The following is a 13048-nucleotide window of genomic DNA, read 5'->3' as shown; positions in this document are numbered from 1 at the left end:
CTACCGCGCTGCGCAGCGCTGCACTGGGTAATAAAAAGAATATACAACCGTTAGTTGGCGTCCTACACAGGCATGACGTTTTTACGAACGGGACTTTGCTCTCTTGTTCTATTTATACTCTTTGGTGTGACGCAAGTCTAAATAATAATGAGGGCGTTGAAAAACGCGTCAGTATAATAAAATTCGGAAGTCGCAAACGCAGTTACGCAGTGCATGTCGTGTATCTACAAGATGGCGGCTTGCATGCGGCGATTTGCGTGCTCGAGCGTCTATAGAATGTGTACGACATTGAACGGAGCTACAACGACAACATTCACCTACCTCAGAGATACACGGTTATTATTTCATACTGCTGGTGTCAATACAGACAAATACAGAAAAGGTAACGAAACCTAAGTCTATTTTTTAGACAAGAACTAGGCCTAGGGCCTAGGCGCTAGGCCTATGTGGACCTATAATATAAGGCTCGGCGAGAGATGTCGCTATATACCTAGTAGACGAGTACTTTTCTGTGTAGGTTATTCGTACCATTTTTTGGAAAACCTTACTTCTACCTTTTGTACTTCTTTGTGTAAATCGAGAGCCTACTTACCGATCCACAATGTAGATTTAGACCCTCTACTAGGTTTTTGGCTACTTGATATTTTAATTAAGTTAAAATTATACAGCACTTTTAATATTATGACTTTTCAAATATTACTTAAAAACTTGATTTTTAATTTATATTTTGCATTTTACAGTTCAAGAAACCACCGAAGGAGATGTTACGACGGTGAGTATACTTTTAAAAGTTACTGTATTACAATACTACTTACTAGGCCTACTAGTAGATTACTACTTACTACTCTTATTTTTATATTATGTAAATTATTCAATTTAAGTAAGTGACATGTGCATTAGATCAAAAAGCGGTTTTCAATAAAGTGGTTGATTGATTGATTGATTGATTGATACTCGATTTACAATATAGAGGGCAGCAGACAGTTCTGTTCAAGAAGACTCCTTTTTTTTCTTAGTTTGTCAACCACGGTTTCCAATTATTTAATTTATTTTTTTTAATTTATTTTTTTTTGTTATCGAAGAAATGCTACAGGTTGTAATTCAGGTTTGATGTATTTTATTGCCTTCAAATTTGATATTTGTTCATAGGTTGAAGCAGAATATGTTTCAGCAACTGCAGCAACTAAATTCATTAACGAAGAATATAAAGATGCTTGTCCAATCTGTCGACTAAACCTCAAGGTAACATATAAGGTAAGTACTATACACAAAGATTATTGAGTGGCAGCACAAATGGAGGGTCAAGAGGACAATCGCATGGACTCCCAATGTCCAGTGGCATGTCTAGTAGCCTTGAAGGAAGGGGGGAGAGAGTGGGTGGGCACTGATGGGGAAGAGGGCCTGAAAGTGAAGGCTCAATGAATAAGTGAATGCTATCTCCAATGAGGAGTGGGATGCAGACTTTTGGTAGCCCCTGCGCACCATGAGATTTGCCACCGTCGTCTGATGCCACAAGGTCGTCAAGACTAAAATATTGATTATGTGTCCATCCAAACAAGGGCCGAAAAAATATTAGCCTGGGCCTTGGGTCTCTTCGTTATGCCGCTAAATAAAGATCTTCAAGAATGACAATTTTTTTATATTATTATTTACAGGATGTTTTAATATTAAGCCAATTTATCAAAGAAGATGGCTCAATGTTGCCGAAACGTATCACAGGTGTTTGCTCTAAGCAGCATTTGAATCTGGTAGAGTGTATTAAGAGGGCTCATAAAGCAGGTGAGTGTCTTCCAAAGTAATTCACGTCAATCAATCAATTAATTGAATCATTTATTCAACCAACAATCTATCAATCAATCAATCTATGTACAGTATTAGAATATCACCATTTATACATCTTTAAAAAGTAGAGTAGAGGAAGCCACTTTAATTCATTATTTTTGTCCTATTAATGTATTATATTATTCAGTTATTAATTACAGTATAAACATTTCAAAACTCATGTGGTTGATACTTTAATTCATTACCAGACATCAAGCTAACCAAAATGAAGGAGGGGTGGGAGGGATAATCTAATTTGTTTTCATTGAGTTATATATCATTATTATTAGTCATTTCTAATTTTGTGGTCAATTTTTTCTTTCAATCCTAGGTTTATTACCAGATCACAAACCAAAAGAAAAAATGGTTTTACCACCAGGAATACAAGGAAAGAAGAGAATCCGTTTACCACGATTCTGAGGTGGAACATTTCCAAGCCATCTTTCAGAAGATGACAACAAAAGGCATTGATTCAGTCATGGCACCATCACGAGCAGTGGAGTATCCAGGATTACATTCAATGAACTTTACGCAAAGGTGCTAAACTAGAGACAGAGCATAGAGATGGCTGACTACACCATTAATTGGTAGATAACGTGTAACATAACTTAATTTGCCATTTATTTCAGGCACCGGAAAAACACCCTGGTTACACCACTGACAAGGTGTCCAAAGTTCCCGGGAGTCCAGTCGATAAGAAATCGATATTGCAATTATTAGCCATTGTGATTGGGTGCTGCAATCTTTATTACTCCCGATTACCATGGAATCTGATCACAACAAATTCCACAGGTACTGTTTGGCTGAGGTTAGTCAACATAGGCCTAGGTCCTAGGATGTAAAGTTTGTGTTGAGTCTGAATGCATTCATTGATTACGATCGGGAGTAATCAGTTTTGGATTACCACCGATTACATCGCAACAGAGTGTAGTCCGAATAGGGTATTAGCCCCCACCACAGTTAAAGTAATGCGAGACATTAAAATAAGCACCGAAAATTGCATTATCAGACTGTAATCTTCATGTACCTGACCAATAAATGTACCAAATCGCAGGGCTACATTTTTACTAGTTCATGTCAATTTTTTTTATTTGATTTCAAATCCATAAATTCATACACATTACATAGAAAATCTTTTCTGCTCAATACTCTGATTTTATTGGTATAAATTCTAAATATAAGTCAAAACAATAATCAATGTGAATATAAACCGACTGTAAAACATATTATTTAAGCTATAGACAAACAGAATAATGGTGTGAATGAGATTAGAGTAATATTTTACAACATATTAATACTTACAAATTTTAGAGAATCTAGCAAAGCCAAAGTTAAGTCTGTTATGTATACACTACATATGACAATATATTAATACATTCAGAAAGCTTGAATAACAATTTTCTTGATGGTTTTTTCCTGACTACAGAATGCAAGAAATAACACTAACATCTTTAAAATACAATGAAAGATTGCATTGTGGAGCATTGCAATTCTAACTGTCAATCAATACTTGATTGACAGTATTGCTTATTGGTTATATAATTTCAAATTTAACTTTTATTACCAAAGCAGCAAATATGTGATTAAATGATTCTTTAATTACAATAGTGATAACTGAATAAAAGATATCAGGAATCCAAGAATCCAAGAACAGGAATCCAAGAACAGAATATTGTTATTTACAATATATGTACAGTACATGGAACATTTTTTTTGGGAGGGAGGGGTTTAAAAAAAACAGCAGTAAACTACCAATAAAGATGTCTTTTGCTTGCTCACAACATGAATGGGAGGTTTTTGTTTTTCTCGCCGGTGCCAAAGTAGACATATCCAAATTTCTTGGTGTGGGGGACATGGTAAAATGCCATTCCTTGCCAAAGAAGGCTTCGGATGATCACCAAACCACTACCACGCTCAGCCTGAAGACTAAATGATTCTGGAAGAAAAATAAAGTATTCATTTTAAAGTGCTGTCTATGACAAGAACATTTCACGAAGTATAAACAAAATATATTGTCTATTATATTGAAAACACAGTACAGTACTCCTAATAGGACACAAGAAAGAAAAAAAACTCAAAATTACAGACATTTTAACTACTACAGCATTACAGTACATAAACATTGAAACATAAAACATAAGATTAAACATAAGATTGGAAGCAATCTGACAGGTGTGCAAACTTGCCCAGTTGATGGGCAATACTAGGCCAAGCTGACTCCAACAGATCAACTCCACGTCATAGTAGGAAGTTTGTATCTGTTAATTGTCAAGGAAAATATTTTCTTGTTTTCAATTGAAAGTTGATAATTGATAGAATTCTTTATCCAACGTAGCGAAGGCTGATCGCTAGGTGTGTATATTACACAACCACACATAACATGGGTGCAGCAGCCCTACGTCATTACCTCTTGGTATGTCATCACTGATAGGGTCCAGGAAGTCTATTGACTTTTCCATGTCTGCTTTTTCCAGCAATGTTTTCTCTTTTAACTTGACTGCTTCACGGAAATGGAAATAATTCTGGAGTTTTAAACTCTCTGCCACACTAAGACCTGTAGTAGGAGAAAAAAACAAATAAAAATTATTACAATGTGAGGTAAGAAAGTAAAAGAGAATGCCCTTAGCCCTGCACTTGAATTCTTATCACATGGTTGTATAGAAAATTAAATTTTTATCTTATTAGGATGTAAAAAGTTCAGTAACCAGACTAATACTGTAGCTGAATACCTAAAGACAGGTGAAGTAAAGCTGCTGAAAGCTGCAGCTGACGTAAGAGCCTGTAAAATAACATGGAAAGATTTAGTACGACTAGAGTCTATGTAAAATTATGACTTATGTGGGGTAGAAATCGCCATTGAAAAAAATACCCCTCACATAAGTCACAATTGACGCTGCTCCAGACAGCAAGCATCAAACAGACACTGTAAAGACACGGTAATCATACAAGATGTATACCCATGGTCAGATAATGGACATTTATAAGGCGCCGGTATCCGCATGGTGCGCTCATGGTGCCAGAACCAAGCAAGACAGAAAAAATACAAGAGTAGAAAAGTAGTGTGAGAAAGAGAATTAATTAATTGGGGAAGTGCTGGTCGAACAGATGTTTCTTTATTCTGGACTTGAATATAATGATATTTTCTGCTGACCTGATGTGTATGGGCAAAGAATTCCAGATTTTGGAATAATTAATAAGAGTAATTGGTTTTCCAGCGCAGTTGCACATTTTTTCTGATTTGAGGGGAGGATGTCCCAATGAGCTACACTACAGTGCATACAGAATATGCAACGTTCCTTACATCGCATCGAATGCATATCTTTTGTGTTGCACTAAGCTTCACCATTACAAATATTAGTATTATAATACCTTCGAAACTTCTGTTTTGAAGGACGGTTCCATGAGGTGTTTTGATGTAAGCTCGTCTTGGTACCACAGCAACGTCTTCATCAATATGAGAAACAACAGATGCTAGCCGATCCTCCTCCTTTATCATAATCTGTAATTAAAACAAGATTGGTAGCTGTATAAATGTTAATGTTGCATTAGTTTTACACAAAAACAATATTTATAGACTGAGAGAAGAGGTGAGATTTTTAAATGTGTGGCATTTCTATGAGAATACTGTAATGGTTTAAAGGGTTAGTTTCTCTGAAAGGGGAAGGTATTTCTGAGTAGGGAAGAAATTTCCTCTGAGGAGTTTTTCCAAGAAGACAGAAAAGGGAGAGGTTTTTTTTTTTTGTTTTTGTTTCTGACAAAAGGAGGGAATTCTCTGAAGTAAAGAGGTTTTCTGAATGTGGAGATTTTTTTTTTTTGGTTTATCTGAAAGGGGAAAATTTTTGTGTAAATGGAGAGGGGTTTGAAATTATTGATATATATATCTTCACATATTTAAAAAAAAAACATTTTTTAATTCATTATAACCTAAAAGTTTATTTAAAAAAACAATTATTGCAGAACATTTAATTTATAAATATATTGGTGTTGGTCCACTGTAATGCAGTACAGTAAATGAAATTTAATTATTGTGCAGTTTCAAGTTTGGAGAAAGATATATAACAATAATTACAGTGTTTTCTTCCTCAGTGGCTTCCTCTCCTTCCCCGATCTTCTTAATTTCTATGTGTTCATATTCATGTGATGGGTCTCCAATGAATCTCCCTTTAACAACAGAACACTGCTCTTTCATGGCTGTAGTTGCATGGGGTAACAAACCCCATGTTACACAATCTAAGCTGTTGGTAAAGATGAACACATTTGAATATTTGTAAGAGAATACTGATTTAATAATATAGCATTTTATAAACATTATAAAACCACCTATTCAATGCATTAATTAAATTATTATTTTACAGATTATTATAAATACAATATTAATATACTCTACAGTCGCAAATATAATAAATACAAAAAAAATTACAATAGACAATCAATGACTGTCATATAGGCCTAGTCAGAAATGAAAACTAAAAAAAAAACAATACTAATAGGCCTAATAGGATAATATATACATAAAATTCTTTGAAAGACCAAAAACAATCATTGACAAAAATAACATTATCTTTTCTTAAAACTGGGCCTAGGAGGAAAAATACGGGCCTAGCCTACCTGTAAAGCGTTTTTCTGTCAATAAGTTCATCATCTCCACTTCCTTGGGCTATGAAGTAGTCACCCTTGATGCCGATGATTTTACCCCAAAAGAACACTCTGTTGAACTTGTGATGATGCTTCAAAATAATGAGAGAGCTTTGAAGTGATGATTTCTGTTCAGGGCTTAAAACCACCCCACATGAACCAACATAGTCTATATCTAAATGCAGTCCATCGCCATCCATGATTTTAACCTCAAAATGTAAAAAAATAAGTACTTTTAAAACACAACTTGCACAACACAGGTCACGAATGAAGAGACTCAATAAGTTGTTATGGGTTGTCGTCAAGGGCATTACGCATGCTCAGTCCCATGTCAATTATGAAGAATGACCTAGATTCCACTTCCTGTGACATGTAAACATGACCTGGATTGAGACCGCGTGTGTGTGTGTGTGTGTGTGACACGTAAACATAAACATATGATACAGTAGGTCGAGCAGGAACCACCTCTTTATATTCATTACTTACTAACGTTATTCGCCTAGACAGACGTATTTAATTAAATTATGTCTAAATACTGGTAATGTACCCTCGTTGACGTTTATCTGTTGATGACCTTTTGACCTCCTGAATTCTGCAATGAGATTTTCGGGTCGATTCAGCCGAGACGGCCCGAGTGGAGTTTCATGTAAATGTTTCGTACGGAAAAAAAAATCGCGACCTGGATTGAGACCGCGTGTGTGTGTGTGTGTGTGTGTGTGACACGTAACATAAACATATGATACAGTAGGTCGAGCAGGAACCACCTCTTTATATTCATTACTTACTAACGTTATTCGCCTAGACAGACGTATTTAATTAAATTATGTCTAAATACTGGTAATGTACCCTCGTTAGGCTAGGCCTGACGCTTAATTAAAAATAGCTAGGCCTAGGCCTAGCCTACAGACAGTATCAGTCTACCCAGGTCTATCCTAGCTAGCTAGTATGGTAGTCCTAGCCTCACCTCACTCAGCCTGGCTGAGCCAGATGGGGCCTGTCCAGGTCCAGGTCTGGAGTGGTCCCTCCTCCTTTAGGCTAGGCCTACCTAAATTAGGCCTTTGTTTTGTGTCTATCTGGTTGTGGAGAGGTGATCCTAGACTACATTATGAATTTTCTATTGTGTTATCATGATAATATGTTAATATAGCCTACATATAGTATTTAATAATACAATAATGATTGATAATATTGACAACTATTGGCTTAGTAATAATTGTATTAATGCAAATGCTATATTGGTAATGGTAATGAAAAATGTTAGTGGTAATTCTATATGTAATGATTATGTAAATAAGTATCCCTAGTATGTTAAATAGTAATGTGCCTATTAATAATTATATTAATAATAATATTAAATTATGAAATGTACTTTTTGTGTTAAATACTATATATGATGAGCCACATCATTTCAATTCATTATTTTCAGGCTTTAGCAAAGCTGATTAAAATATACAGTATACTCGAAGGCATGTCAAATTACAGTCACAAGAGGCTACAGTCATATATAAAAATTATCTCATCATAGGGTGAGACCTTTCTTATACCTTGTTTAACGAACCCGCCGACTGCAAATATTGATGATTCCAAATAAAAATAACATTTTATTTTTTACCAATTAGCGCACCCGCCAACACGAAAAAGTGGAAATTTTAGAAAAAAATAAAAGTTTTTCTTTATTTTTATTATGCCCTCCGCTGCCTTGAAATCTCCAAAGATAAGATATGTAAATTTCTTCCTATTTATATAAATTTGAAGCATTTAACCATCCTATTTTACATTTACTAATAAAATTTTATTTTTATTTTCTCCTCTGTCTGGATGATTTAGGTAAAACTGTTTGCTAAATAAGAAAACAAAATTTTATTTTTATATTTATTCCACCCGCCTCCGATAATCTTTGAAAAAATAAGTACGCGGAACAAGGAATAAAAAAAGTCTCGCCTAAACCAGTGTTGTAATTGTATCTAGACAAAAGTACACTGTTGACTATGAGGATGGATGGCAAAGTGATGGGACACTAATTGGGAATGAGGTGATTAAATATACCAATACTAGAGTGTCATGTTTTGTTTAGCCACATTTTCAATGGTGTGGGCAGCTCCCCTGCCCCTCCTTCCCAAGATAAACTGCTGCTTACATAAATTCAATATTAATCATCTAATTACTATTTTTCAGTGCAATGAAGCAAGTTTTACAATGGATGAGGAAGTATCAGTTCTTTACCAGGCTTCCAGTGGTGGTATCCGCAGAGACCAAATTGAGGTGGCTTTGTCCAGAGAATTTAACCGTAAAATTCACTCCTTCCATGAACCTGGAATTGATGTACTATGGCAAGAAAAGCTGAAAGAAAATCCACGACTTTTTAATGGATCAAAGTTCCGACTACATTCTATTCAAGAGAAAAAGAGTAAAAATGTATACATTGAGCTTGGGGTGACTGGGTACAAAGATTTTTTAGGTACAAACTGGTCAAAAAATGCAAAAGAAATGTTACGTCTAGGAGAGGAAGAGCATGGTAACAAACAAGCTTACATGTCTGATGCGCTAGGAGTTGGTGCCTTTCTTCAAACCAAAGATGGCTTTGTGGTTTTCATTAGGAGAAGTCAACATGTAGGAGAAGCTCAGGGATTGTGGGACATACCTGGAGGTCATCCGGAACCAGAGGTCAGTAAAAGTATAATTTTTTTTATTAATATATATTTAGGAATTTTTTTTAATGATTTTTTAAATAATTGCATGTATTATGAAGATGTGAATTCAAAGCATCAGTATATGCAAAATTAGTAAGGATGCCTTAAATTATTCATTGTATAATTTTTTTTTAAATCTATTCTTTTGTCTATCAATCCTTCAATTTTAGTTCATTTTCTCTTTGTTTAGCTATCACTTCTTTATATTTATCTTGATTTGTTCTTACAGGAGTTAGTAGGAAAAGTTAACAACCCAGCAGACATCTGCATAAATGATCTAAACCCCGCATTAGTTGTAAATGAAATTTTTGACTCAACGCTTCGCGAGATCAGGGATGAAGTGAATGTTCCGTTATCCTCGCTTTCAGAACCGATCTTCCTTGGGGTGTCATTGAACCACACCAGTGCCTTCAGACCAAGTGCAGACTTCTTAGTGAGGTAGGTAGATTGTATGCATGGATGCTGACAGCATCACCACATCTATCACATTTCCCTTGGGGTAGGGTGGTGGCATGGGGAGGAAGCCTCCATCGGGCGGTCACATGATTTAAGCCCTTGTCAGTCAGCCACAACTTGGACCAAAAGAGGTAAAACATGTTTCCCTTAATATACACACACACAAAAAAGGGTTAGGTCTTTTGACATAATAACTTCTAAAGCATAACAGCTGAAAATGTTCCAAATTTCCAAGTTCTCCTAGACATCAGCTTAGCCCACTGGACCTCAGGGCTTTCACTTTAGACCCTGCTGCTTTTGAAAACACTCTTGTTTAATAAGTTACCCCCCCCCCCTTCTCCAGTGAATTTGTATCCCAGAGCTTTTAGTATTTTTGAAATTAAGTGAATTTATAAAATAATATTTGATTGAATGATTGATTTATTGATAGATGCTCCCTCTCATCACAAGAGGTCAAACACCTGTATGATTCAGGGGGTGTTGAGGCAGAAGAGTCAACATCTATCAAGTTTGTCCTTATTCAGGTATATCACTGATAATTTACACTTGCTATTTGTTGTGTTGTTATCATTTTGAAAGTATAATATTAATTACAGAAGCCTCATTATCATCACATCATCATCATCATCTTCTTCATCATTATCATCATCATTGTCATTACCATATCATGTTACTATCTTGTAATGCAATGTAGTGTATTTCCCTGCTTATCATCATCGTTAATTTTATAAAATTTATTTATACTTACTATTTGATATTATTTCAAGGATGTCAAGAAATTACCAGAATCTGAGCTTTGGCATGAAATGGCGCCCTCTGGCAAAGGTTGCATAGTTGTTTACAACCAAGCATCATTGTAAGAAAAATGCTAACAATTTAATGATCAATCTTCATACCTGTATATTTGTATTATATGCCTGAACTTAGTACATTTATTCTCCATCTTTTTAAAAATGGCTTTCCAAGACTCATGGACATTGACATTATGTTTATAGCCGTCATTGAATTGACATAATTTACACATTTGATTCTGTAATATTCTAATTATTTAAATTAAAATGTGATGATGAATTGATTAATCAGTCAATCATTTTACTTTACATACTAGTATATCTATTTTTATATATATTTTTTTGTTTTTGCATAAGTATTAGTAATTTTCCTAATGAGGCTGACCAATGTAGCTACCATAAAGTATTGTAATACCTGTAAGAAAATCAACAAAGAAAGTTAGATTACGTATTTAACGGTTCATTGTTTTTTTAAAAACATTTTAGTTGTGCAAGTTACAGCGTACTGTAGTTTTCTTTTCTCGCTATAGAGGGCGCTACAGTTGGTATACTGTCTGTGGCTCTGAGTATTACAGGGCGCACTGTCTACGGCTTTGAATATAATATATTAATATTATTAATATCAACGAAGCTGATCATAATGTTGTCTTAGAGACTGCTGTAGATACTTCAAATTACCAAGATTAGCTCGAGGCTTGTCGAGAGGCAGGTTTTTTGAGGGGCTGGGGGACATTTAGAGAAGGAGGGTAGCACAAAATGTCATTTATTTGCATGAGTATTATTTGTTAATAAACTATCGAAAAAGATTATTATATTTCAAGATATATATTTTGGGTGTGAATTGTCACTTGCAATTTTAATAAAAAATTAAACATGATTTTTGACTTTATTGTGTTTATATTGACTCACAGACTGTTGATTTGTATTATAGATTTATTTTTAGCCATTAGTTAATATTTATGTATTATTATTACCAAAACCTATGGGCATAATTTCCTTTATTATACCTAATAGTATATTTGTGTACGTCAACCGGTTATGCCTTGCACCTTTTTGTTTGGGCTTAAAACTAATAATAGAAAAATGGAGCCACAATGACGAGAGTTTCGACTTATCCAATTAGCTTGATAATTTTCGTGCCACATGTCTAGAAAATAAATAATATTTCTTATACTCGCAATCATTCGGTTGTATTTGTGAACATATCGAATTCAGATATATGTAAAATCAACAGGTTTACAACTGTTTTCTCATGCAACTAATGAGGAAAACTATGATAAATCATAACTTCGTCTACCGAAAATATTTTATTGATGTGTTTTATTTATGTTCAACATACTTTTCCTATCTGTGATTTACTGAATCGTGTTCAACGCCACTAGCAATAACGTTTGTGGTTAAATAATATGGAATTTTGTGATATTTTTTATTCTAATAATAGACCCTTATATTGAAGTGTACGGTAATAAAATACAGACTCCACTTATCTGGGCACTTGAATCTTTCCGTTATTTAAGAAGCTTTGTGTTTAATTTAATGACATTCTGTTTCGATATTGTCACTTTTTGTTCAGGCTTTATTAAATTTTAATCACATATCCATCAACAGGCGCTTGGAACTGTCCGTTAATTGCCACTACAGCGAACTAGCTTTAACTCCACTGGGGCTAATGGGTTACAAGGACCACTAAACATTTGCGTACCCTGACAAATACGAGTAGAAGGGCGTACTAATTGGCAAACCTGATATCGTTCGCTTAGCGTCGATAGTGTCTGCGTTTTTTTAGTATTCTGGTTTTGCAGGCTACGAAAACGGACAAAATTTGACAATAGAATTTCAAGTGGATAAGCATGTTCATCATCAAAAGAGCATCACTACTAATTAGATATAAAGAGCTTTAAGAAATTTTAACTCAAGGTGGCAATCTTAACAAATTTAGATATAAGTGTTAACTAATAGTTGTTATTCGCTAAACAACCAAAATTTATTTAAAGCAGAGTTAACTGATTGAAGTCTAATATATTAAGATCACGCTGACGGGCAGTTTAAGTCATATTTAGATAAACGAATTAGGATAATATTAAATAAGAATAATACCGGTAAATTGATACTATTAGCATTCATTTCAATAATCAACTGCAAATCGATTCGCAATTTAAATTTGCACACTCAATCGTTAGAAGATTGTTAATGGTGTCTGGGAATGTTCTTTTACAGTATTAAAGATAAACATTTCTTTATTAAATGTCCTTTTGGAATGAAAATAAACCAACTAATAATATTAATAACAATAACAAGAACAAAAACAAAAATAAAAAATAATATAGTACCAAATATAATTATAATTAAAAAAAATAATACAATATAATATAGCATGAGATTGTTAGTGGTGTCTGGGAATGTTCTTTTACGGTATTAAAGATAAACATTTCTTTAATAAATGTCCTTTTGGAATGAAAATAGACCAACTAATAATATTAATAACAATAACAAGAACAAAAACAAAAATAAAAAATAATAATAATAGTACCAAATATAATTATAATAAAAAAATAATACAATATAATATACGGTAGCATGTTCATACAGAATAGCATTATCGTATATATAGGACCTTACTATATATCGTGTATATATATATATATATATATCTGT

General features: G+C 34.1%; 3 protein-coding genes across 8 annotated transcripts; 2 read left to right on the top strand and 1 right to left on the bottom strand.

Moving 5' to 3' along the window:
* Positions 1-231: 231 nt before the first annotated feature.
* On the top strand, positions 232-2507 carry LOC117123965 (39S ribosomal protein S18a, mitochondrial-like). Its single transcript, XM_033270064.1, has 5 exons — positions 232-382; positions 741-772; positions 1150-1254; positions 1656-1779; positions 2153-2507. The coding sequence occupies exons 1-5, from the start codon at positions 232-234 to the stop codon at positions 2239-2241; spliced, it is 501 nt and encodes a 166-aa protein (XP_033125955.1). The 3' UTR covers positions 2242-2507.
* A 371-nt stretch (positions 2508-2878) lies between these two features.
* On the bottom strand, positions 2879-6759 carry LOC117123930 (radial spoke head protein 9 homolog). The gene is made up of 5 exons (XM_033270016.1): positions 6430-6759; positions 5891-6056; positions 5191-5320; positions 4229-4375; positions 2879-3757 (listed from the first exon to the last, which is right to left on the bottom strand). The coding sequence occupies exons 1-5, from the start codon at positions 6654-6656 to the stop codon at positions 3597-3599; spliced, it is 831 nt and encodes a 276-aa protein (XP_033125907.1). The 5' UTR covers positions 6657-6759; the 3' UTR covers positions 2879-3596.
* A 69-nt stretch (positions 6760-6828) lies between these two features.
* On the top strand, positions 6829-11270 carry LOC117123931 (uridine diphosphate glucose pyrophosphatase NUDT22-like). 6 transcript variants are annotated; one of them, XM_033270018.1, is made up of 6 exons: positions 6829-6901; positions 8632-9120; positions 9376-9584; positions 10033-10126; positions 10370-10458; positions 10880-11270. In XM_033270018.1, the coding sequence occupies exons 2-6, from the start codon at positions 8653-8655 to the stop codon at positions 10902-10904; spliced, it is 885 nt and encodes a 294-aa protein (XP_033125909.1). In that variant the 5' UTR covers positions 6829-6901; positions 8632-8652; the 3' UTR covers positions 10905-11270. The 6 variants fall into 6 exon arrangements, with proteins under 6 accessions (XP_033125909.1, XP_033125910.1, XP_033125911.1 ...); XM_033270019.1 differs by lacking the exon at positions 6829-6901 and adding an exon at positions 6951-6994; XM_033270020.1 differs by lacking the exon at positions 6829-6901 and adding an exon at positions 7136-7200.
* The last annotated feature ends 1778 nt before the right edge of the window (positions 11271-13048 follow it).

Source organism: Anneissia japonica, unplaced genomic scaffold (genome assembly GCF_011630105.1).
Source record: "Anneissia japonica isolate Jap-2015-1 unplaced genomic scaffold, ASM1163010v1 scaffold287736_len1891122_cov214, whole genome shotgun sequence".
NCBI classification, from domain to species: Eukaryota; Metazoa; Echinodermata; class Crinoidea; order Comatulida; family Comatulidae; genus Anneissia; species Anneissia japonica.
This window is presented reverse-complemented; position numbering and strand designations above follow the sequence as displayed.

Excerpts from the sequence above, each read along its gene's own strand:
- LOC117123930 (XM_033270016.1), bottom strand. The coding sequence starts at position 6,656 with ATGGATGGCGATGGACTGCATTTAGATATAGACTATGTTGGTTCATGT. Across the intron at positions 5,321-5,890 it reads CCACTGAGGAAGAAAACACT|ATTATGATAAAGGAGGAGGA; the intron begins GTAATTATTGTT and ends TTTTAATTACAG. Across the intron at positions 4,376-5,190 it reads TCAAAACAGAAGTTTCGAAG|GTCTTAGTGTGGCAGAGAGT; the intron begins GTATTATAATAC and ends CTCCTACTACAG.
- LOC117123931 (XM_033270018.1), top strand. The coding sequence starts at position 8,653 with ATGGATGAGGAAGTATCAGTTCTTTACCAGGCTTCCAGTGGTGGTATC. Across the intron at positions 9,585-10,032 it reads AGTGCAGACTTCTTAGTGAG|ATGCTCCCTCTCATCACAAG; the intron begins GTAGGTAGATTG and ends ATTTATTGATAG. Across the intron at positions 10,459-10,879 it reads GTTTACAACCAAGCATCATT|TTGTGCAAGTTACAGCGTAC; the intron begins GTAAGAAAAATG and ends AAAACATTTTAG.
- LOC117123965 (XM_033270064.1), top strand. The coding sequence starts at position 232 with ATGGCGGCTTGCATGCGGCGATTTGCGTGCTCGAGCGTCTATAGAATG. Across the intron at positions 773-1,149 it reads CCGAAGGAGATGTTACGACG|GTTGAAGCAGAATATGTTTC; the intron begins GTGAGTATACTT and ends ATTTGTTCATAG. Across the intron at positions 1,255-1,655 it reads ACCTCAAGGTAACATATAAG|GATGTTTTAATATTAAGCCA; the intron begins GTAAGTACTATA and ends TATTATTTACAG.